Genomic DNA, 24,834 nt, shown 5'->3' with positions numbered 1-24,834 from the left:
CCAGATTTAAATTTCTAACTATGCACATATATTCATATAATTCATAAGCTCAGGAAGAAAAATAAACAATTCAATTATTCCAGAGACATTTTTATCCACTAATGTGTATAATAACATTATAAAGAAACAGGAGAAAGGTCAGAAGACATTGTCTATTGTTTCCAGCACATTTTTAGTTTCTGTCCGCTCATTAGGCCAATTCTTTTTCATTGTATTGCTCTTGATCCCTCTTTTTCCAACGTGCCCTTTTTTTTCTCTAAATGTCATGGCTCGTTGGACAGGCACAGTGCTGGAGGCGTCTCTGGGCAAGGGTTCCTCTCTAACAATGAGCTGTGTATTGACTAAAGGACATTGTTATCTCAAAGCCATTGAGAGACCACTGTGAAACAAGCTGGTGGTCTTTGTCCTCTAATAAGTATGCAGAAGTTCATCCCACTTCATCACCATCACAGATATACAGTCTATTCAAGAGCATGACAGTAGTTACAGAGGTACTCAGTCTGCTTTCAGATGTCTTTTTAGAGGACGCTAAAGTTTGATTGAAGATGTGTTACACAAACAATACATAGATCACAAAGTCTCAGTGCTCGTCAAATTTGTGATACAAAGAGTGAAATGTAATTGTAGAGTTCACATTATTTAGAAGTGTCCTTAACTATTGTGTATCATATGTTACATAGGTAAAGATGTGGGTTCATGGCTCATTCTAACTGTTCTCCTATTATTCTATGCAGCCATATGAAAAAGCAAATTCCTGTTACTTTATTGTATCAGCACATAATTGGATAACAAGTTAATATTGATATAATTTTTTGCACAAAGACTCCCAACACCTTTAGTGAACAAGCCCCAAGTCCCACAGGGCCTGTATGGAAATCCAATAGTTTAATTGAGCCACATCAGTCCATGCAGCAGCTGTTGGGCCCGGGAGGCAGAACTGGCCCTAGGATATTTCTCTATGCTGCTCAATATCATTCTTAACTCCAGCAACTGGATTGGGCCTATTACCGCTTTTCCAAATCCACAGCAAATTGTGAATTGATTAATAAAAATTATTAATTGCACTTTTTTTTTAAAAGCATGTTTACTTTGCAATTCTTTTGCTCTAACCTCCACCTACAGTCAAATACAAAGAGAGATGCTGCACAATCTCTTGTCTTACAAATCAATATGGGTTTGATTTACTAGAGGCAAATAAACTGTGCACTTCCTCTAGCACTTAGTAAAACCCCGTACACACGATCAGATTATTGAAAGATCTGTTGTCCGTTTTTTGTGGCATGCTAGTCTGATGTGGAAAGTGAAGAGGTTATTTTCATACGGATTTTCCCATACGACAGAATTCTACTTCAGAAGTGATGTAATGTGTTGGATTGCTTTGTATTTGTTCTTTCGTCTCTGAGCATGCCTAGTCTTGCTCTTAAGATTTTTTTCCGTTGAAATCTGTACTAATGAGGCGAAAATCGGACGTTGTATTACGGACAACAAAAATTTTATAGCCTGCACATCAGGATTTTGTCAGCCGAAAAGTCGGAGTTGGCTGTCGAAAGCACCATACTAACAATCCGAAAATCGGCAGATCGGTCGTCGGACGAATTTTCCCTTCAGATTTTCTTATCGTGTGTACGGGCCTTAAGTGAGCAGAAGCTCTGCTGACTTCCATCATCCAATCATGCAAGCAAAAATGCTGTTCTTTTCATTTTCCTTGCATGTGATTGGGTATTCTTTGCAAAGTGAACCTTTACCTCATTTACTAAGTTCTGGAGCAACTGCTCTTGCACAGTGTAACTGCACTTTGCAAAGTCCACAGTCAATTTGCCTTTAGTAAATCAATCCCTATGTCATTTATTTTGGCAAAGTTGAGTAGCAGTACTAGGAGTAATAGTTTCAGGTGTCTCTCAAGAATGGGTAGGACGTTTAAGGACACTTACCTGACAATTTAGGGGTGCAGCACATTGCAGGTATCCTGCAATGGCAGCACCCCAAGCCAATTCTTCATCGACTTTGAGTGGAGGTGCCAGCATTGCAAGTAAGGGAAACCAGAAGTGAAGCCTTCAGACTTCACAGACAGTTTCCTACTGCGCATTTGTGAGAGTCGCGCTGCGCTTTCTGAATGGTCAGGTCATCTTCTGGGTCACACACGGAAATGACAGAGATTGCTGTGCGGCAATCTTACCAGGAAGTGGGAGCAGGTACCTATCAAAACCCCCACCCCCCAAAAAAAGTGCCAAATGTAACAGTGGAGGAGGGGAGGGTGCGAACAGGCGGAGCTTCCCCTTTTGGGTGAAGTTCATCTTTAACTATGGTTCAGCTACAGGAACAGCGCAGCAGAAGTAGCGTCCTATCATACACAGCTGCCTTTCACTAAAAGGGATAAGGGATGGGTTAAATGATTACTTCTGTTCTGTGTGTAAAGTTTACCTTGATCTATCTATCTCTGTAAATAGCAGTTCTATTTTAAGCTCTTTACGACCGCCCGCCGCAGGAGGCAGCCGCTCCTGCGCAAACTGCCATAACTGTACGGCGGTCGCAAGCAGGAGGCTAGGGAAGCCGATGCAGTGGGCAGGTGGCTCCGTTTGCCGCCTGACACCCGCAATCGTTCCCCACTGAGAGAGAAGAACGGTCAGCTGTTGTAAACACAGCTGACTGTTCTCCCTGGAATGATTATAGAGCCCCTGTGATCCTTGTATATAGGATCGCAGGTCTCTATGGTCATTTCACAAGCCACGCCCCCCCCAGTTAGAATCACTCCCCTAGGCTCATATTTAACCCCTTGATCACCCACAATGTTAACCCCTTCCCTGCCAGTGTCATTATTACAGTAACAGTGCTTTTTTTTAGCACTGATTACTGTAGCAATGTCACTGGTCCCCCCAAAAGTGTCAAAAATGTCAGTCAGGGGTCCGATCTGTCCACCGCAATGTCGCAGTCCCGCAAAAAATATCAGATTGCCGCCATTACTAGTTAAAAAAAAAACACTAAAAATTACATAAATCTTTCCCGTAGTTAGTAGACGCAATAACCTTTGCACAAACCAATCTAAATACGCTTATTGTGATTTTTTTTTTTTTACCAAAAATATGTAGCAGAAAACAAATTGGCCTAAAATGGTAAAAAAATTAAATTTTTAATTTTTTGGGGGGGAATGTTATATAGCAGAATGTGAAAAATATTGATTTTTTATCAGAATTGTTGTTCTTTTTTTGTGTATAGCGCAAAAAGTAGAAATTGCAGAGGTGATCAAATACCACCAAAAGAAAGCTCTATATGTGGGGAAAAAAGGACATAAATTTCGTTTGGGTACAGCCTTGCACGACCGCGCAATTGTTAATTAAAGTCACGCAGTGCCAAGTTGAAAAAAGTGGCCTTGTCACTAAGGGGGCAAATCCTTCTGCTCTTAAAGTGGTTAACATGTGGTAGGTGGAGAGAAAAATGAAGCGAGGTGGAGAGCCACTTACTGGCAAGAGCAAAAACTAGAGAACACTAATTTTATCAAAATGTATATTAACCTGACAAAAAGGAAAACATATTTTGAAAATGTTTACTTTTCTGTCTTGACTCTAATAAGGAAAATATGCACAAACCCACTATACATTCACTTCCATTAATTATGGCACCACTGAGAAGCTTATTAATAAGTATAAAACATTGCTCTTGATTAGCTGGGATTTACTACCACTCCGATTCAATCAGAGAGCATAAACCAAGTGCAAGACTCCTTGTTTTAGCTTCCAGACACGTGCCGTTACGGAGAGGTGCCAGTCAATGTGATCAAAGCTGGTCACTGACCACAGAATCCCTTGGTCCGAGTTTCCCAGCTGCAATGAGAACAAAACAAACAAACAGACTTTACCTACAAGGTATATTTTATTCCCTGTTAATGTAGATGGCTATATAGAGCTTGGCTTTTTAGAAATGCTTCACGAGTCTGCTAGAATTACAGGCTAAACCACAAAAAAACAGTAGCTAGCAGGAGCTAGGAAGAATCAATTTCACAGTCTTTCCGTTATATTAAACACACTTTGTTTCTTGTTTTTATTTTACAAGGGTTGTCTGGGTAATAGGAGAGGGTGTACACTAGACTGTTTGCTTAGTTTCCTAAAGTCTATGTATAATTCAACAGGAACATATTTTCGTAAGTAAGAGAATTTGATGTTCAAGTTGCTAATTAGATATGAGTTTTAACTCCGGCTATCCATGCTGAGTTCTGCTTTTAAAAAAAATGTGAAAGGCTGAGCATAGAATAAATAGGAATTCCGTTTAGCACTATTTGCATTTCAGTTAAGCCTATACTATGAATTGACATAAAAATACATCTCTTTATGTCTAAAACAAGGCCCCTCGCAGTTCTAACACACATATAATAAACATAGAGGATCTACACTATGCACTATTCACCTTTTTTTTTGGTATGGCATAGCTATGCAGGTCGAGACTGGTCTAGGCTTTAATGAAACAATACCATTTTCCTTGATGTATTTTGTGCTTTACGTGTCCATCATGATGATGTAATATTGGAGAAAGGCACAAGCTCAGCACTGCTCTTTCTGATTACTTATTATCTCATGCCAACAAAACTAAAGCCATCAGTGTTCTGGGTTTTAGGATATAGGAGTCAAGTAAATTTGCATATTAGCAGCCATCCCAATTTTACCAATGCAAATTAACAGCCATCCCAATTTTACCAATGCATATTAACAGCCATCCCAATTTTACCAATAATCCAACAAAAATCTACACACAATTTGTGAGATATCGCCAGTAAAGGGGCGCTGATCCTCTATACAGTCCCAGTGTTGCTTGCAGTGTGCATGTAAAGGATCGTGGTTGTTGCAGCTCCTCCTAAGATCCACTGGGTGGCGGACTTGATTTGAATTGAAGGTACAAAGGTAGGAGGAAAAAAGCGCATGCCGACCTCGGGTAATAACGTTTTAATAGAAGACACACAATACACTATACGACAATTGCAAGGGCCTTCTCCTCCTCCCTCTCCTAGATGGCTGACGATAGCTGTGGGGCGCACTGTAAGCCATCTAGGAGAGGGAGCAGGAGAAGGCCCTTGCAGATGTGCCTATCATAAAGAGAGAAAATGTGAGTGCAATTGTCGTATAGTGTATTATGTGTCTTCTATTAAAACGTTATTACCCGAGGTCAAATTCCTTAAGATTTTTGTATTTGGAAATGGGCTGCTTGGTTGACAAGTGTTTGACCCTTTTTTGACCCTTTGAAAACAGTGCACTGAACCGCTAAATTAAAAAAAAAAAGAAAGAAAAGCTTGATTCTATATTACTGCAGAACTCTCCACATATCGGTTTTGAGAACAGGCCAATTTTCAAAATAAAATTTGCCTCTATATATGGGGACACAGGAGTTCTTGTATTATTCTTCAAAGTGGTTGTATACCTTAAAATGGTTGTTTACCTCAGACATGAAATATGAACAAAGCATATCCCTCTATAGTGTGTACTTCTCTCAATTAAGAGTACTAAGTGTCCCTTTTGTCTGCTGCTTCATTCCTCTGCTATCACCATAAATCATTTTTGAAACGTTTTCCTGACACCAAGAGAAAAATGGTGAAAGGGGAGGGACCTTCAGATGATTGATAGCCTCAGCTCTGTCCCTTTGTGCTGTGTGAAGGGGGTGTGTCCCTGCCCTCCAATCAGCTGACAGAGCTCTCCTCACTGAGCTTTGCAAAGTGTAGCTTCAGCTCTCGCATGTAAAATCCTTTTTCTGAACTCTGAGACAAGCTTTAAAATTCATCACTTTGAAGAGATGTAGAGAAGAAAGAGCTGCAGATAGACAGGTACAACTTATGTAGGATGATTTGTTGAATCTCTGTGTATCACCTGAGGCCAGTCACTTCACTGGGTATATGTAAGTGTTTACAACCACTTTAAGGAGGTCTAAATAGCCATAGGCAGTTTGAATCTTGTCTGGTTCAACAGGAAGTGGCTGAGATTCGAACCATGTATGGGAAGGCTGAATGTACCCAATTTGATAGATCGATCAGCTTGGGTACAACTAGCCTGCTGGATTTTACATGCGATTATCACTAGAAGCTGTTATAGCAGCTAGCAAAAATCTCTGTGTTCACCTAGCTCCATGGGAGGGATTCCCTTGTCAACACTGTCTATGTTGATGGGGGAATTGAGCCAATTTCTTGGCCAATCGAGCCAATAGATTTTTCCCAATGGACTAAACTTTAACTTGCTACTCAACCAATAACTTTGACACTTTTTAGATATCTTGTAAGTCTAGAGAAGCGTGAGGGGACATATTTCAACAATAAATAACTTATACTGAGCCTGCTAATAAACTCCCATACATCTTCAACAAAATGGTGGCTATCTCATACAGAAACTGACTATTTCTCGCATAAATGCGGATCAGATGGGTAAAATATGGCTTCAGCCCCTGTCCTACACATGTAGAGAATTCTTTGGATGCATTTTTGCCCTTTTCATGGCCTAATTGTAGAAGCTCTGGGCATATCGAGGTTTCCAAGCTGTCAAACTCGCAGCTGAAAAGCCAGGTAAACAGTATATCAAGACATTCCTGTGCTTGATTGGTTTGAGTGGAGAGCAGGGGAATCATTAGGGGTCTAATAGAATACAAGACTTTCTGTAACTTGAGTATGAGAAATCATGGGCATCCCCGCCCCTTCTCTCCCATTGCCCAAACACAGAAAGCCTTGAATTCTGTTAAAAAAAAAAAACACATAAGGCTTTTTGTGAAGGTGGATAGAATGAGGAGGGGTGGGACTTGGGCCCTACACTGCCGTAGCTGTATATCTAAACCTGCAGCACCTGAAAATCCAGTGCAGGCAGCTTAGAACAAGGTATTATTTTACAGCAGCAACCCATACGCAGGGTACCTCTTTTCTACATAGCAGGTGAAGGATTTACAACAACATTTTTCCTGGGGTTTGGCTTTAACTCAGAACTGATAACCCGTCAAGACTTTTAAAGTGTCCCCTATGTACAACTCTAGGTATTGTAGTTTTTCGCCATTTCACAGGGGTTCACAACTTCAAGGCTTGATGTGTTTAGTATCTATTTCAACAGAGCAAACCTGTTTTTAAATTTTACCAATACATTAGGAGTTGTATTGTGTGTGTGTGTGTGTATATATATATATATATATATATATATATATATATATAATAGTGGGTTTTAAGTAATTTTCCAGGAAAAATTAAGATTTTCCTATGTGGGAAAAATTATAAAATAGCCCTAGTAGAGGGTAATCTATTCTTTGTTGGGGGTCAATTTACCCAAGTCACTGAAATCTGCCTTATTTCACAAATTTGAACCCCAATTACTCAAATTCTCAAGAATGAAACCATAGAAAAAACATTTGTTTAGACAAGCTTTTTGTTTGAGAGAAATCCAATAAGTGTAGTATAAATGCATTTAAATGTCTTATTTTACTTCGGAGTTATTTTTGCACCACCGCTCTTCAGAGGGTGGATGGAACTTAGTAAAGCTTGTAGATTTAGCCCCCATTCACATTGGTGTGACTTGTCATGCAATTTCACAGGTCCAAATCACATGACAAGTCACACCCTATTGTCTGCAATGGAACTGTTCAAATCAGTGCTGCACCAATTTGGAAAAAAAAAGATTCCTGCACTATTTTTTGTGATTTCAGGTGCATAAAGTCACACAGATGTCAGCCAAGTCACACCTGAACTTGCACTGACCTGTGACTTTGACATTTCAAAGTTGGATTCAGTATGAACAGGGGCTTAATGAATTTTGCGGTTGCAGAGAAATAAACGAGTTAAAGTAGAACTATAGGCAAATTTTTATTTTATTTATCATTTTGTATAGAGTAAGGGATGTTATAACCCCTGTCAGCTTTTTTGCCATCTGTGTCCCATTGGGGAGATTTAGCTTCACTTCCTGTCTCATAGCCAAACCGGAAGTAAGAGGAAGTCCCTGCAATCTAAAGTGGTAGTAAACCGCTATGTTTCTTTTTTTTTTTTTAAACCTGCAAGGTAAAGTTATAATGTGCTAGTATACATCGCAGACTAGCACATTATGTGAAACTTACCTTAAAACGAAGCCCTCCAGCAATGCACTGTCACCACTGACAGGGCTTCCATCTTCACCCGTCTTCCTTCCGGGTTTGTGTCCTCGGGCTGCCTGATTGGCCACACTGCGATGACATCATTCCCGAGCATGTGCGTGGGACCCGCTATTCACGCTACAGGAATGGCCCGAGAGGCTGTTACTTCAGAGCGCATGCGCCAGTGATGTCACTAGCCCATTCACAACTAAATATCTCCTAAACTGTGCACATTTAGGAGATATTTACTGTACTTATAGGTTAGCCTTATTATAGGTAAATGTCAACTATGGGAGTTTACTCCCACTTTAGGGGAATCCACCCCCCAGGTCACCAGAACTAGTGATCCCTTCTATTACTGTTCTGTTGACAACCCAAAATGTAGGCTTTTCTTTTACTTTTGATGATAATGGTACATGGGACAAATAGAGAAGATTAATCTTCCTAATGTGGGCAGAGGCAGCAATAAATCTCTCTCCACTCTGTCCAAAACTAAAAAGAAAAAAGAAAAAAAAAGGACTGTCTTTAGTTATACTTTAAAAGAGCCAGTGTTATTGGATGGCTCGTGTGATAACTTTTCTCTTTACAGGTCCTATAATTCTCACTTTTCCCATAAGCTGTATAATTGAGCTTCTTCCAGCTTCCGAGGAATGAAACTCAACTAAAACTGAATCTTCATGCAATCAAAAGATCTCTGAACATGGGGATTTATGGATGTATAATAAGGCACTGCAAAGGGCAAATTGTGGAAATCCATAGTAACTAGATTTCTCTTTCAGAGTACAGCAGTTAGAGCTCTGAAAGATAATTGCCACAGATTTCTGCATTTTGCACATTGCCCTTTCAAATAAGCTTTTTAATGGATGTATATAACATATTGTTTTGTAAAATTCTTGCACATATCAATGTATTCTATAAAAATAATTAGACTCCTGCTAACAAATAAAAGGTTTACTTTTTCACTACAAATCAAACAAAATGTTGTGGGGAGGGGTGCATGAAAATATACAGAACTGATTAATGTTGACTGTTCACTTTACAAATATGCATCTGGTAAACCCGCATTATTTTTAATGACCCTTATCTACATGTCTGATTTGTTACTGTACAGTCAATAAACTAGCTTATGGATATATATATATATATATATATATATATATATATATCCTGCATATATATATATATATATATACAGTGTATACATGTATAAAATGGTTGGAAAGACAACCCTATCTAAGGATGAGTGTTGTCAGCCACTGGATAAAGAGCCAGCAAGTAGCTGAACGGCCCTAGGAACATCTAGAACATCCCATGATTTACAGTAAAGAAGCAAAGTTGCACTACGCTGTGTTTGTATGCCTCTTAAATGCCAGCATGTGTTCGGTCTCACCATAAAAAAAACTTAAATAAATGCCATCAGTTGAAAAACTGTATTCATATGGTATCTTGTGTTGTTATTCATTATTATTGTTCTTGTTGTAATTACTAAATAATAACCATGTTAATGTCCAATCTCATCACTTCCATATGGCTGGACGTCATATGACATCCTGGGCTTTGAGTGAGGATATCTGAATGATGAGTGTACCTGCAGGCATCATTCATAGTGGCTGTTCAGCCGCTTGATTGTTCTTACAGGCGGTGGGAGGGGATGTTCCCCCCTCCCGCCGCCCTCCGGTGCTTCTACGGCTTGCAATCAGCGAGCCAGTGAAGGAATCCGCCGGCAGCAGAAGTACACCATAGAGAATACCGAGGACCAGATGTCCCCGGCAGTTGTTATGACATCATGTCGGGCCTGTCAGTTGTAAATACTGCTGTGATCTCTGCTGGATAGCCGAGATCTTTTTTTTTTCTTTTTTTTTTTTAGGCTTTCCAGCCTGTAAAAGAGATGTGGGGTCATTATGACCCCAGACATCTCCAAAAAGAGGACCTGTCATGCACTATTCCTATTACAAGGGATGTTTACATTCCTTGTAATAGGAACAAAAGTGATAAAAAAAAATGTAAGGGAACGTGTAAAAATTAACAAATAAAAATACAAATAAAATAAACAACAAAAAATTAAGTTCCCCACCGTCCTCGCGTGCTCGCATGCAGAAGTGAACGCATATGTAGGCAGCGCCCACATATGTAAATGACGTTCAATTCCCACATTTAAGGTATCACTGCGAACGTTAGAGCAATTCCAACAATTCTAGCCCAATACCTCCTCTGTAACTCTAAACTGGCAACCTGTAAAAAAATGTAAACTGTTGCCTATGGAGATTTTTAAGTACCAAAGTTGGCGCCATTCCATGAGTGTGCGCAATTTTAAAGCGTGACATGTTAGGTATCTATTTACTCAGCGTAACATCATCTTTAACATTATACAAAAAAATTGGGCTAACTTTAGTATTTTTTTTTTTTAACTCATGAAACTGTCTTTTTTTTTTAAAACACGTTTGAAAAATTGCTGCACATATACTGTGTGACATAAAAAGTTTCAATGACCACCATTTTATGCCCTAGCCTCTCTGCTAAAAATATATTTGATGTTCAGGGCTGAGTAATTTTCTAGCTAAAAAAATGATTTTTACATGCTGGAGCGGAGTTCCAGAATTGGCCCGGTATGGAAGTGGTTAAGTGACATTATTATAAATAACTTTGTCTTTTTTTCCATAGACTCTTTGATGATGGAGAGTGTGTATTGATCTGTCCTTCTGGCAAATATGAACTTAATAGACAGTGCCATCTCTGTCATCATACTTGTCACAAGTGCAATGACAGTGAGCCTGATGCATGTACATCCTGTGGCACCGGTAAGTCCTATAATACAGTGGCGAGATTGTAAATGCTTCACAACCAAATAATCCTTAGTAGTGAATGGATGAGGGAAATGCCTAAAGACAAATGTGTAAACTCCTGCATCATTTTTTGTGGCTTAAGAAAAATGAATTTTGCTTGGCCTCAGTAGAGTATTACAAGCTCTATGGGCAAAGAGAGCCTTAAAAGTAGAAAGGGTAAAAACTAAGTGAAGATGATTTAGCTGTTGACAGACAACATTACTAGCCATAGACCATATATCAGATGACATTCAGAATGGAGGATTCAACAATATAAATACACCAGTGTGGCCAGCTTTTCTTCTTAGTGGGGCAATAGTTGTTTTAATGTCTGAGCAGCAAAAACTGGGAACTTAAATTGAAACTCAATATCAAACAACACACTGAATAATCTTTACGATAGATGCTCAAGACCAGTGTTTTTCAACCATTTTTCAGTTAAGACACCCTTTAAAATTGTAGATAATCTCAAGACCCCCTTTAAAATTATGGACAATCTTGAAGCACTCCATTCTAAAATGTAAAAAACTATTCTAATAGTGTTACATCCACAGGTAGGACACTCAACATTAGTGGTGATTTATTCTTCGAAAGCTAATACACTTTTGCACACTGGTACTGTCTAGTTTTCCTATGTTTCTTTTCTCCCTCATTTTCTTCCATCAGTCAGATAATGTGACCCCGGTACTGAGGGGGACGGGCAGAGGAGGGCCAAACAAGGATGCTGTGGAGGCCACAGACATCCTCCTTATCAACTGATGACATCACTGGTTTTTAGGATACCAGTGTCTAGAAAGTCATAATGGTGCATACCCGTGGCTTTGTGCAACTAAAAGGCAGGCTTGATCCACCTGCTGGCTTGTATACAATTTTTAAACAATGTTTAGGCATTTTGCCAAGGCACCCCTGAAGAAACCTCAAGGCACCCCAGGGTGCCTGGACAACCTGGTTGAAAAAAGCTGCTCTAGACATAGAAAGAGGGACAGAGAGCTTTAGTTCCATAAAAATGAACAGTTCCTCCAAATGAGCTGGGAGGTTTTTTGAGGTTTTTATGTGCTCTGATCACTTGGTTAAACAACTACACTATCAAATGATTTTAGTGATATTTTGACATGTCTCCTGACAACAGCCATTAAAAAGTAGCTTGCAGACCCTGAGAAGGTCCATTTTTCACCTAATGTCCATATGCTAGATATTGTCATAGGCTTCTCGTGACATTTAAAGCACAGAGCTGTCATATTCTTATCCACTTTTCCACCCGAGATCGGCAAGAACCTATTCATAAATTTCCATATTAGGGGACACAAAAATGATTACGAATCTGATGTAATTGGTTTTAACTCCTATATGATCTGTTTATAAATCATATTGGATTTATTTGGATTGTCCAACAATATACATCTGCATTTAAATTAGGCTACTCCTTTGCTACCTTTAATATGTTTCCCAGGTTTTAGTGTAGATCTGATTTTCACTTATACGCCTTTTAATAAAGGTTAGTTGTGCCTCTTCTTATATCTTCATTGAAAAGTGGTGGTGGCTGTGAAGCTTCTTTTCTGTGTGTGGCAGAAAATGCTCATTACATACATCTGTCAGTGTAAAAAATATAGATTTTCTTACCTTTTTGCAGCTGTAGACTACATTCTTTCATTGTATAGTCTGCTCTCAAGAGCCCTGTGACTGGCTTTCCTTGGCTCAGGAGCCTTACAAGTTTGATGATAGATGTTCCCTTACTTTTATGGTGAAACTGTCAGCCCTAGAGCTGCCCTCTTTGTACTTATTACAGGTCCTTTTATTTAGAAGCAAACAACAATTTTCACTTTAATGTTGCTCATTCTTACAGCCATTTAGACCTTAAAACTTTTCTTAATAGATAGAATTGTAGTGCAGCATTTATACAGAGTCATACTAGAGCACAATGTCATGCTATTGCATTTAATGAGTACAGCAGTGCCTTTCAAGGGCTGGAATTCTAAATATGCTGCTCCAATGCTGCCACCATCTGGAAAGTACTGTGCTGCCACACAAGAGGCTGCTTTGCACTGCATGGTCCATAAAGAGGTTTTATAGGAAATTGTATGGTAATCAAATGCATTGGGTTTCCTTTTGGAAAAATGCATTGTTGTCCGAGTCTTAAAACTTCCATAGTTTAATATTTCTGAGTGCCCTGGAAATACAAGATCTAAGTTTTGGGTCCTACTAGAAAAAAGCACATGAAGGATTTGTATTGACGGGTTTTACTTCTGCATATTGGTTTTGCATCCAAATGCTGAGCTGCACAAACATATATGTTTGGGTGTGGGGGCCAGTGTTGCCAACTTACCAGATTGAAAATTACTGACACGACACCCAAAATTTAATGGCACAGCCAAGTTTTTACTGGCATTTCCAAAAGATAAAAAGCTACAGTTTTAAGTGCAGATTTCAGTATTTAGGTTACAAAGATGCAATAAGCAATGTGATTTAAGGTAGATATTAAGGCAAAAAACATATTTTTTTTTTCGGTATAGTAAGTAAGTAGCTCAGGGACAGAACTTAGGAGGGCAAGACATATAGAATTGACACTCACAGTGACACTGACAACAGTGTGCAGGCGCACAGATGATGATGACACCTCACCGACACAACATGTCCTCTCCTGAGTCACATTGACAGTCTCTGTCTACACCAGGTGGTCCCTTTAGTCCACTCCAGTCCAAACCGCACTGACAGTCCTGTTCCCGGCTTGCCTTGCTACCATCCCGCAGACCTGCACATGAGGCTTCAGCCACTCTTCTCAGGTCCCTTGCACCATGACATCACACGACACACCTCTGCCAGACCAGCCCCCCGCCGACACTGTAATAGGCACTGGTATGGTCTTGGCCATGTGTCACAGCCATATTTTTTACTGGCAACCTTTTCCTGTCATTGGCATTTACTGGCAGGAGAAAAGTGCCCGTTTTTTACTGGCTGATATTAACAATACTGGCGGTTGGCAACACTGGTGGGGGCTGCATTTGACTTGTTTTTGCCTGTAACACAAACAGATTTCAGTAACACCTGCTGCATCCAAAGAATCGCAAAGCAGATCAAACACAACTTCCTAGCAGTTTCCCACAGTTCAAAACTAAAATGATTTGCTGACTTGCATTTAAAGCCTGATTAAAACAGACGTTAATCTCGGAGAAACAAGGTACATCAGGCCCAAAAGTTTTGGTTGTTGTTTCCAAAAACAAACAGTGGTAAAGGTTATAGTAGTAGTAGTAGACAACTTTGGGCCAGTCCTCCTGTAGGGGGCCCGGGCACAGAGGGGGGGCCAACAGCATGGGGAATCGGTGCAGTCGGGCAGAGGGGCAATTACAGAAGGAAGCCCTGTGCGGCTCTCAGCAGCAGCTGAAAGCAAGTTTCTCCCCCTCTTGCCAGCTTTCAGCTACTGCGGGAAGAGACACAGACACAGGGCATCATTCCTGTAATTGCATCTCTGACACCAATCCCTCTCCCTGTCCTGCCTGCTTCTGATCCCTCCCCCCTCCCGCAGCGCTGCAGGCTTCCCTGTCCTGTGAAAAAATAACAAATTGTAAAGCAAAAAAAAATATTTAAACATTGTAATAAATAATTCTAAAAAAATTGTAAAATAAAATAATTTGAAACATTTTTAACATTTAAAAAAATATTATATATATATATATTTTTTTTTAAAATGTAAAAAACAATTAGGGGGTAATTCACACAAGTTCTCTGTTATGTTTGTGTCCACTAATAATGATTTTAGTGTATTTTTAGTGAAAACGTTGTCTGGGTATATTCGGGTGGGGGGGAGTCTGCCAGGTAGACTGTACAGGGGCCCCCTGATTTCTAACAGCAGTCCTGAATGCTGGTCTTTTGTATAAAGGCAGTTGTGCTATGTGCTAAATTAGAGTGTGACGATTGGTGTTGGCGCTACCTTAGAAAATATAAATAAAATCATATACAGTGCCCCTAATGGCGTGAATGGGGGTATGAAGTATGGTGACCCACAAATTGTGAAGTGTTGCCAAAGTAGTGTAAGTGAAGGTCTAAAATAAAAGTATAGGTACAAGGTGTTTATTCACATGTATCCAAACACAAATCAATAAACCATGAAATAAAATAAACAAATGCCGTGAAATTGTTAACCCGCAACCATAAGTCTCACGTACCTGGTCCTGAAGCCGAAATGCCGAGAGGGCTCTCCTTGCGGCTGAGTGCTTGGTGTCCCTGAAGGTGGTAACAGGAAGCACGAAGCCCAAAGTAGCAGGGATTGCCAGCTGTGCCCCAGATGAGGGTTGATGGTAGGAATATATCTCTGCAGGTGAACACCAGAGGAGGTGAGCACTAGGACCCAGGAGTGCTGTGGTAGTTGCAGACTGCACACGGCTGGAAGTAGTTTGTAATGGAGAGTGCAGCTGGCAGGATCAACAGGTAAGTACTGGAAGCAGGTTCTGCAGGCTGGGTACAGCAGGTGGGCACCAAGGCAGATCACAGCAGACAAGGCACAGCCAAAGGCGTAGTCGGGGACAGAAGCAGAGGTCAGTAAGCCAGAGGTCAGCAGATCAGATAGCAGAGTCGTGGTTAGGCAAGCCGGGGTCATACACAGGGCAGATGACAAGAGAAGATCCGTGAACAATCCGAGGTCAGAGCTGGGAGCGAGACAAGAGGAATCCAAGAACAAGCCGGGTTGTCAACAGGTGATCAGAAGCAGCAACAAACACAGGAAGCAGGAAACAGGAAGCTGAAGACCAGTCAGCAATGTTCATGTGCCACAGATATCCTTTTAAAGGCCAGAGGGTGCTGGGATTGGACATCCACTTTGTGGGCCAGCACGCACACGTCTTCGCCCTAGCGGACGTGCGTTTGCAATACGTGCGTGCGTATTCATGCGGCTAGTTCCCTGACAGTGCCCCCCCCTTATGGGCAGCCTCCGGATGCCCAAACGTGACACCTTCTCAGGGTTTCTGTTGAAGAATTCTTGCAGTAACCTGGGGGCATGAATATTTACCTCAGGCTCCCATGAATTTTCCTCAGGTGGATATCCCTTCCACTTAACAAGATACTGAATATGTCTTCCTCGCTTTCTGCAATCCAGTATTGCTTCCACCTCAAATTCAGTTTCCTCGCCAATAGTAATTGGAGGTGGCGGTGGGTTCTCCCTTCCTGGGAAACGATCTGGAACAGCAGGTTTAAGAAGAGACACATGGAAGACTGGGTGAATTTTGTAAGATTGCGGAAGAGAAAGTTCGAAAGCCACAGGATTGATGATTCTTTTAATTCCGAAAGGTCCGATGAACCTTGGTCCCAGCTTACGAGAAGGACAGGGGAGTTTTAGGTTGGCCGTAGACAGCCACACTCTGTCACCAACCTTGAAGGCCGGGTTCTCCCTTCTCTTCTTATCATAATTCCTTTTATAGTCATCCTGGGCCTTTTGTATTGCCTCCTGCAGGGTCTGGTAATTCGTAAAGATGGAGGTTAATCTATCTTGTACTGCGGGCACATCAGTTTCTGGCAGAGAATCTGGAAAAAAGCATGGATGAAAGCCATAGTTAGCCCAGAATGGGGTTTGGTTGGTGGCCGCGTGCACTGAGTTATTGTAGGCAAATTCAGCACAGGGGAGCAGAGATACCCAGTTGTCCTGTGAAAAGGTGGAGAAACACCGAAGATACTGCTCTAAGGTCTGGTTGGTCCTCTCTGTCTGACCATTGCTTTGTGGGTGGTAGGCTGAGGACAAGCAGACATCAATATTTAAAGCTTTGCAAAGGGTTCTCCAGAATTTGGAGGTAAATTGCACACCTCTGTCTGATACAATGCTTTTGGGCAAGCCGTGAAGTCTCACTACTTCTTTAATAAAAGCCTGAGCCGTGTCTGTGGCTGAAGGTGTGCCCACCATAGGCACAAAATGCGACATCTTAGATAATCGATCAATGACTACAAAGATGGATGTGAATCCCTCAGCCGGAGGCAGGTCCACTATAAAGTCCATTGACAACATCTTCCAGGGCAAATCAGGAATTGGTAACGGCCTTAGCAGGCCCCAGGCTCTGGTGTTACTTCCCTTATTACGAAGGCACGTAGTACAGGAGCCAACATAATCCTTACAGTCCTGATTCAGGCCTGGCCACCAAAAAGATCGTTGAATGAGCTCAATGGTCTTGTGTACCCCGAAATGACCCGCTAATTGATGGTCATGACATGCCTTCAGGACTAGGGTCCTTGCTTCTTGTGGAACGAAGATCTTGTTATTTTGCCAGAAAAAATTGTCTTGTTTTTTCAAGGAACAAACTTCAGACTCCGGACACTGAGTGGAAGCTTGCTGGATGGCTGATTTTAAATCAGGTTGCAACAACAAAAAGTTTTGTGGTGAAAGGATGGTACTGGAGGAGGCTATTTCAGGGGTCTCTGGAAACATTCGTGAAAGTGCATCGGCCTTGCCGTTTTTTGACCCTGGCCTGTAGGTGATATGAAAATTAAATCGGGAGAAGAACAAAGCCCACCGTGCTTGCCGAGGCCTAAGGCGTTTAGCAGTCCTAAGATATTCCAGATTCTTGTGATCTGTAAATATCATCACTGGATGGGCAGCTCCTTCCAAAAGATATCGCCATTCTTCTAAGGCTGTTTTGATAGCCAGTAGCTCCCGATCACCGACATCATAATTCCTTTCTGCTTGACTCAGCTTCCGAGAAAAAAAAGCTACCGGATGGAGCAAGGCTTTAGGCCCCATACGTTGTGACAAGATTGCCCCAGTGGCGACCTCGGAGGCATCAACCTCCAAGACATAAGGCAGAGCAGGGTCTGGGTGCCGAAGTATTGGAGCGGAGGTGAAAAGAGCTTTCAGTTTATTGAAGGCCGCCTGGGCTTCCTGGGACCACTGAAATCGGGAATGTTGACGTGTGAGCTGGGTAATGGGAGCAATAATGGATGAGAACCCTTTAATAAATCTCCTGTAAAAGTTGGCGAACCCCACAAATCTTTGGATTCCTTTTTTATCCACTGGGGCAGGCCATTCCAGGATGGAAGACACCTTTTGGGGGTCCATAGCGATACCATCAGTGGATATGATCAATCCTAGGAACTGGATGGTTTGTCTCTCAAATTCGCATTTCTCTGCCTTGGCGTAGAGTCCATGTTTCCTGAGGGTAGACAAGACTTTCTTTACGTGCACACGATGCAATTCAAGAGATGCAGAGAAAATGAGAATATCATCAAGATAGACTATAAGGAAGTAATCCAGAAATTCTCTAAAGATGTCATTTACAAGGTGTTGGAAAGTGGCTGGGGCATTGCAAAGTCCAAAAGGCATCACAAGGTATTCAAAATGTCCAAAACGGGTTCGGAAGGCCGTTTTCCACTCGTCGCCTTCTCTAATTCGGACTAAATTGTATGCACCTCGTAGATCCAGTTTAGTGAAAACTCGAGCAGCTCGAAATCGTTGAAACAGTTCTGGTATGAGAGGTAGCGGGTAGCGGTTCTTGACCGTAATTTTATTCAATTCCCTGTAATCTACACAAGGTCTGAGTGTATGATCCTTCTTTTGAACAAAGAAGATTCCTGCTCCTGCAGGGGAAGAGGATGGACGGATAAATCCTTTTTCCAGATTCTCGTTTATGTAGAGTCGTAGAGCCTCCAGCTCTATTTCTGATAATGGAAAAATCCGACCAAAAGGAATTTCTGCACCTGGAAGTAGTTCAATAGGACAGTCATAAGAGCGATGAGGTGGCAACACATCAGCTTTCTTCTTATCGAACACATCCAGGAAGTCATGATAGCTAGTAGGCACATACTGACCGATATCTGAGACTGCCTGAACGGTCAGGCAGCTGGGAGAGTCCAATGGTTCAGGAGCGAAACAATGCTGCTGGCAGTAGGCTGAAGGGAACATGATCTCCCCTTTAGACCAGTCAATCTTGGGATTATGGGCCCTCAACCAGGGAAGGCCGAGTATTACCGGAAACAAGGGGGAGTAGAGGACATCGAAACATAGGAACTCTTGATGTCCAGAGTCAGTAATCGTTAGAATTGGTTCAGTCTCTTGGGTAATGGGCCCCGACTTGGGAATGGTGCCGTCTGCCAGGTGAACAGTAAGACTCAGTGTTTTAGGTCTAAGTGGAATCTGTAATTTCTTAGCTAATGTAAGATCCAGAAAACAACTGCAGGCGCCTGAATCAACAATGGCTCGGAATTTGACTTCCCCTTCTGCCACTTGCAGTGAGACAGGCAAGATGATATGAGCGGGGGAGGATCCAGCGACCGAGGCATATGTGGGACGAGAGGACAGGAACTTACTGGGTCTCACAGGGCAGTTTCGAAGGAAATGTCCCGTACCGCCACAGTATAGACAAAGGTTGGCTTGCCGCCGGCGGATCCTCTCTTCAGGGGTCAGGGAAGGCCGCAACAGGCCGAATTGCATGGGTGTAGTGGTGGTTACTGGAGGTTTGTAAGATTGAGTCCGTTCAAAGCGCCGCTCCCGTAATCGGCGGTCAAGCTGTATAGCCAACTGTATAAGGCGTTCAAGGGTAGTGGGAGCTTCCACCCGGGCCAGTTCATCTTTGAGCGCCTCGGACAGACCAAGCCGGAACTGGTACTTGAGTGCGGCTTCATTCCAGTCTGTATCTGCTGACCATTTGCGGAATTCAACCGTATAGTCCTCTACAGGCCGATTCCCTTGCTGGAGTGTGTGCAGGGCCGCTTCGGCCGAAGCCATTCGCTGGGGGTCATCATACAGCTGTGCCATGGCTTCAAAAAAGGCTGAAACTGAGTCTAGGACTGGGTTACTTTGTTCCATAAGATGATGGGCCCAGGATTGAGGTTCTTCTGTCAGCAAGGAGATGATGAAACCGACTTTGACAGTTTCAAGGGAGAAAGTCCGTGGCTGCAGAGCTAGGTATAACTGACAAGCATTTTTAAACGCTCTGAATTTTCTTCGGTCCCCGGAGAAACGTTCGGGTATGGGGACCCTTGGTTCAGGTGGAGGTACCACTACTGTGGGTATGACAGCGGTGCGTTCAAAAACAGCAGAGGCTGGAGCAGAGACCTCATGTGCGGTATTCTGGCAAGCAGAAAAGGACGTAGAGGGTATGCTGTGCAGGCGACCTTCTAGTTGCATATAGCCTTCTTGTAAATTCTGTACGGCTTGTGTGAGGGCTGTAACTTGTTGGCACAAAGCCTCTAGCGGAGACGCACCTCTGTCGGCTTCAGACATTTTATGGCTGACTGGTACTGTCACGTACCTGGTCCTGAAGCCGAAATGCCGAGAGGGCTCTCCTTGCGGCTGAGTGCTTGGTGTCCCTGAAGGTGGTAACAGGAAGCGCGAAGCCCAAAGTAGCAGGGATTGCCAGCTGTGCCCCAGATGAGGGTTGATGGTAGGAATATATCTCTGCAGGTGAACACCAGAGGAGGTGAGCACTAGGACCCAGGAGTGCTGTGGTAGTTGCAGACTGCACACGGCTGGAAGTAGTTTGTAATGGAGAGTGCAGCTGGCAGGATCAACAGGTAAGTACTGGAAGCAGGTTCTGCAGGCTGGGTACAGCAGGTGGGCACCAAGGCAGATCACAGCAGACAAGGCACAGCCAAAGGCGTAGTCGGGGACAGAAGCAGAGGTCAGTAAGCCAGAGGTCAGCAGATCAGATAGCAGAGTCGTGGTTAGGCAAGCCGGGGTCATACACAGGGCAGATGACAAGAGAAGATCCGTGAACAATCCGAGGTCAGAGCTGGGAGCGAGACAAGAGGAATCCAAGAACAAGCCGGGTTGTCAACAGGTGATCAGAAGCAGCAACAAACACAGGAAGCAGGAAACAGGAAACAGGAAGCTGAAGACCAGTCAGCAATGTTCATGTGCCACAGATATCCTTTTAAAGGCCAGAGGGTGCTGGGATTGGACATCCACTTTGTGGGCCAGCACGCACATGTCTTCGCCCTAGCGGACGTGCGTTTGCAATACGTGCGTGCGTATTCATGCGGCTAGTTCCCTGACAATAAGTGTGTGAACAGGTTACAAATGACTTATAATTGTGCCACACAAAATGTGATTAGATGCTGAAAAGATGTTAATAAGTGAAGTCCACGAGTGGCCACTGGGTGGCGTTTGTGATGATACAACCTGTATGATGGTATGTAGGGGGGTTCCTCTTCGTTGAAGGGGAGCAATCATGGGCCGGTGGCGGATGCCCTAGGTGCTCACATGAGAAGAAGAAAGCCCCATAATGAATAGATGAATCATACAGTCATAAAAAAAGGCATAGAAAACTCACTCGTTAGATGATCGAGATCAGAAAAGCAGTGCGCGCCGGGATGCTTCCGCGTTCCACGGCCGACAACCGGAAGTGACGTTTGATGTCGGAGACTCCGCCCTATGCGTTTCGTCACAATGACGTCAACTGGAGCGGCGTCAACTAAGCGTACTCCCGGACTTCTTATAGCCGCCCGTATCCAAGCAACGGAGGGGGCGGAACAACACTGCCATCTTGCTACTCCCTCTCCGGAAGCCATGTTGCTCTTCCAATAGCTTCATTCTTTGGATGTGCAAGGGAACGGCCATATTTCATCATATCTGATCAATCTGTTATAACCGAGTGTACTACGAGCCTTTGACAATCTAAAAACATTTCTTTATTGATATCAATAATAAAAATCTGCTGATTAGAAAAAATAAAATTAAAACAAGAGGCCATAAAAATTTATTGTAAAAAACGGATTCCCGGATAAAAAAAGGGGGACATATCCGGAGTTACACTCATAGAAAAATATACGGACAGTGAGAAACATAAAAAATTATAGAAATTGTAAGAATATATGTAAAATAATTTGAACCGTGCAGGGCAGGATTCTATAGGTATAAGTGCACGTTTATGTTAAAGAAAAGTTGTGCAAATACCAAAAAACATGACAAAAAGATTGCCCTCGGTGCACAACATTAGGGAGGGGATAGCCAATGCGGATAAGGGCAATATGACTTCATATTTAAACAATTGTGTTGACTCAGACAATGTGTATGTCCAAACGGTGGCAAACACCAAATGCCAAGTGACGGGTGAGGATAAAGTCTTTAGGAGACAGAAAACGTGTATGGATGTGCATTGTGCCAGTGGACATTATGTTGGATGAGAAGGCAGAATGCAAAAAATAAAAAAATAATAAAAAATAGAACAATATAAATATCCAGATAGATATCTGAAAGTGGATGATAATATAGGGAAGAAGTAGTTGTGCAAATACTAAAACCAAAATGATGTTGGATGATAAGGTTGAGTGCTAAGCATGTTAAAAATGCTAAGGGAAATATACCTTTTCCGTATTGGATGGTGTTGGATAAGAGGATTAAAGTGCACAGGGTGAATTTGTTTGTATAAAACCAAGTAAAAAATTAAACGAGATATATAAATGTGTAAAAATTATGAATTTGTGAAAGATAATATGGATCTGATGTATGGTGGAAACCAAAGTAGATGTACAATGAGGAGGATGGGACGCAAGGATATACTTTGTTAATGTGCCGATAATTAGAGGACCATAAGGATGCTGGATGAGAAGGATGGGAAGTAATTGTAAAAAAATTAAAAAAATAGTATAAATTTAGAAAATGTATAAAAAGTTAAAACATAATTAAAAATGCCAAAAAATGATAAGAGCCCGCATAGGCTGGGACAAAAACAAAAACTGCACAAAAACACATTCGGTTAAAGGGATGTTGAAAACAACGTGTTGAAAAAAACACACAGGAGCTAAAAATAGAGCCAAAAACGGAGAGTGACGATCTAAAATCCCAGTACCAAAAACCAGTTTAAATATAAAAAAAACATCTGTATAAAAAAAGGGAATAAAAATAGATAAAAATAGAGATAATTTGTGGGTCACCATACTTCATACCCCCATTCACGCCATTAGGGGCACTGTATATGATTTTATTTATATTTTCTAAGGTAGTGCCAACACCAATCGTCACACTCTAATTTAGCACTTTTCACCTTCACTTAAGGTTTGATTGGGGCAGCTTACACCTTTTTTCACCCTCCCACCATATATTACAGTCCGTAGCGCTGGTCACTCTTCTCTATCAGTTGTGCTATGTAGCTGTGTGGTTTTTTTTTTGTACAAGTAACATAAGATTTTTTTCTATTTATCAAGATAAAAATGGAAGAATGCGCTACCTTTACAATGGGGAATGCAAAGAAGCCTGCCCTCAGGGTTATTTCATCTATGAGAACACCTGTGTGCAGTGTCCAGAAAACTGTGAATTTTGCAAGAGCCAAACCAAATGTGACAAATGTATGGAAAGGTTCTTCCCTGTCAATGGAGCGTGCCAGGAGCTGGAATGTCCAGAAGGTATGTCACTGGGGTGGGAACCAAAGTGCATTATTACAGTGTGTGAGCTACAGTAATTCCCATTGTTGTCTAAACAGAGCGCGAGAAACACGCTCTCACAAAGACCTGTAGCAAACCTGAACAGCCTACTAATAAATATTTGCTTCTGGTAGAACCATGCTGTATCTATACAGTCTTATAAATTACATATCTGTATGTTTATTTGTGCATTTGAAAAAAAAAATGCATCTGCTATATAATTCGATTTTTCACAATACTGCTATGGACTTTAACAGCTGCATATATTTAGGCTTCCACTGTAATTTAAAATGTTTAACTATAGCGAATCAATTGTTTTAGCAAAATAATGCTAAAGGCTATATCTCTCTATAGACAGTGAAAACAGTGGTATGTGTAAAAACTATAAAGTAAAAAGAAACAGCAAATATGTTGATAACAGCTACCCAAAGGAGCAGCTGAAATTCTGTATTAATCAATTGTTGTAGCCTTAAGCATATTCTACCACAGAACCTCCTCTCTGTAAACCATGCCTGTTTTTTTTTTTAAATCTCCTGCCTGTTCTATTTATTGGATGAAGTTCAGCTAAACGAAACTAGTTATGTCGTTTTTGGTGCCAGCAATGGGAGCTAACCCCCCAAATAGCTCAATATATTAAGACAATGAACCCAGATTGCAGCACTTTATTTTGGCAAAAAGTTTACCATACCAAGAACAGGAGATAATGTTTTTTGCCACAACAACTCTTTGACAAGTCAATAGACAGAATCATTGGCTTGACAAAAGTACCGCTGTGATCAATATTTTGCCTTAATAAGTAAACCTCGGAGAGCTGCAACACTGATTTGTCATCACTATATAAAATATACTACATTTTACAATACAAAACTGATAATCAAAGTTCAAGTGTACCCTGAAAGGAACCCATTCTCCCCATGGGAAACTTGGAGCCATTGATTCATTACTTTGTATCATTAATGCAGCACAAGCATACATATGAGGACGTTTGTCTTCTATCAAATGCATACTTGTTCTGTGACTAGGTGTCTTCACCCAGAAGGTCACCCAGAAGGTCTACAACCAGTGGTGGCCCATCCATTAGGGACGCAGGGGCGCCGCCCCCCCTATCCATGCGTCCGGCCCCCTAATCTACATGCAGGGCGCCAGAAGCATGGATTCCAATGGGGGATTTTTTATTTTAAGCACATGATTAGAGCCAGAAGCTCTAATAGGCTTCAAAAAAAGGGTGGGCTTGGGGTGCAGAGCACTGCGCCCTGAGCCCACCCAGGTTTGTGACAATAGCGAATGAATGAATATGTAGTGATTGGGGGGGGGGGGACCGTCTTGGTGGCTATTACCTCGGGTATCGGAATCGGCGGCATTATCCTGTCACAATCCCTATTTAGTGGTCCATAGGGATAAAGTTGTTCTTTGTCCCTCTCCATCATTCCTGCCCAAAGTTGTCTCTGACTTCCATTTGAATGAGGACATTGTGTTGCCTTCCTTGTGTCCCAAGCCAGCTCATCCCAAGGAATTTGCTTTGCATACCTTGGATGTGGTTCATGCGATTCGGGTGTATTTGGCAGCTACTGAGTCTTTTCGGAGGTCCGACTCGCTTTTTGTGGTTACGGAC

The 24,834-nt window shown here is 41.9% G+C and overlaps 1 protein-coding gene across 1 annotated transcript in view; it reads left to right on the top strand.

The window, feature by feature from the left end:
• PCSK5 (proprotein convertase subtilisin/kexin type 5) overlaps positions 1-24,834 on the top strand; it is a 684,033-nt gene that overhangs the window by 568,209 nt on the left and 90,990 nt on the right. The window contains exons 22-23 of the mRNA XM_082244075.1: positions 10,732-10,868; positions 23,007-23,204. Of these exons, the coding sequence (XP_082100201.1) occupies positions 10,732-10,868; positions 23,007-23,204 (335 nt within the window). The remainder of the gene's footprint in view (positions 1-10,731; positions 10,869-23,006; positions 23,205-24,834) is intronic.

Source organism: Pelophylax lessonae (genome assembly GCF_965119305.1).
Source record: "Pelophylax lessonae genome assembly, chromosome: 1".
In the NCBI taxonomy this organism is placed as follows: Eukaryota; Metazoa; Chordata; class Amphibia; order Anura; family Ranidae; genus Pelophylax; species Pelophylax lessonae.
The sequence above is the reverse complement of the archived record's forward strand: the minus strand, read 5'-3'. Positions and strand labels throughout refer to the sequence as shown.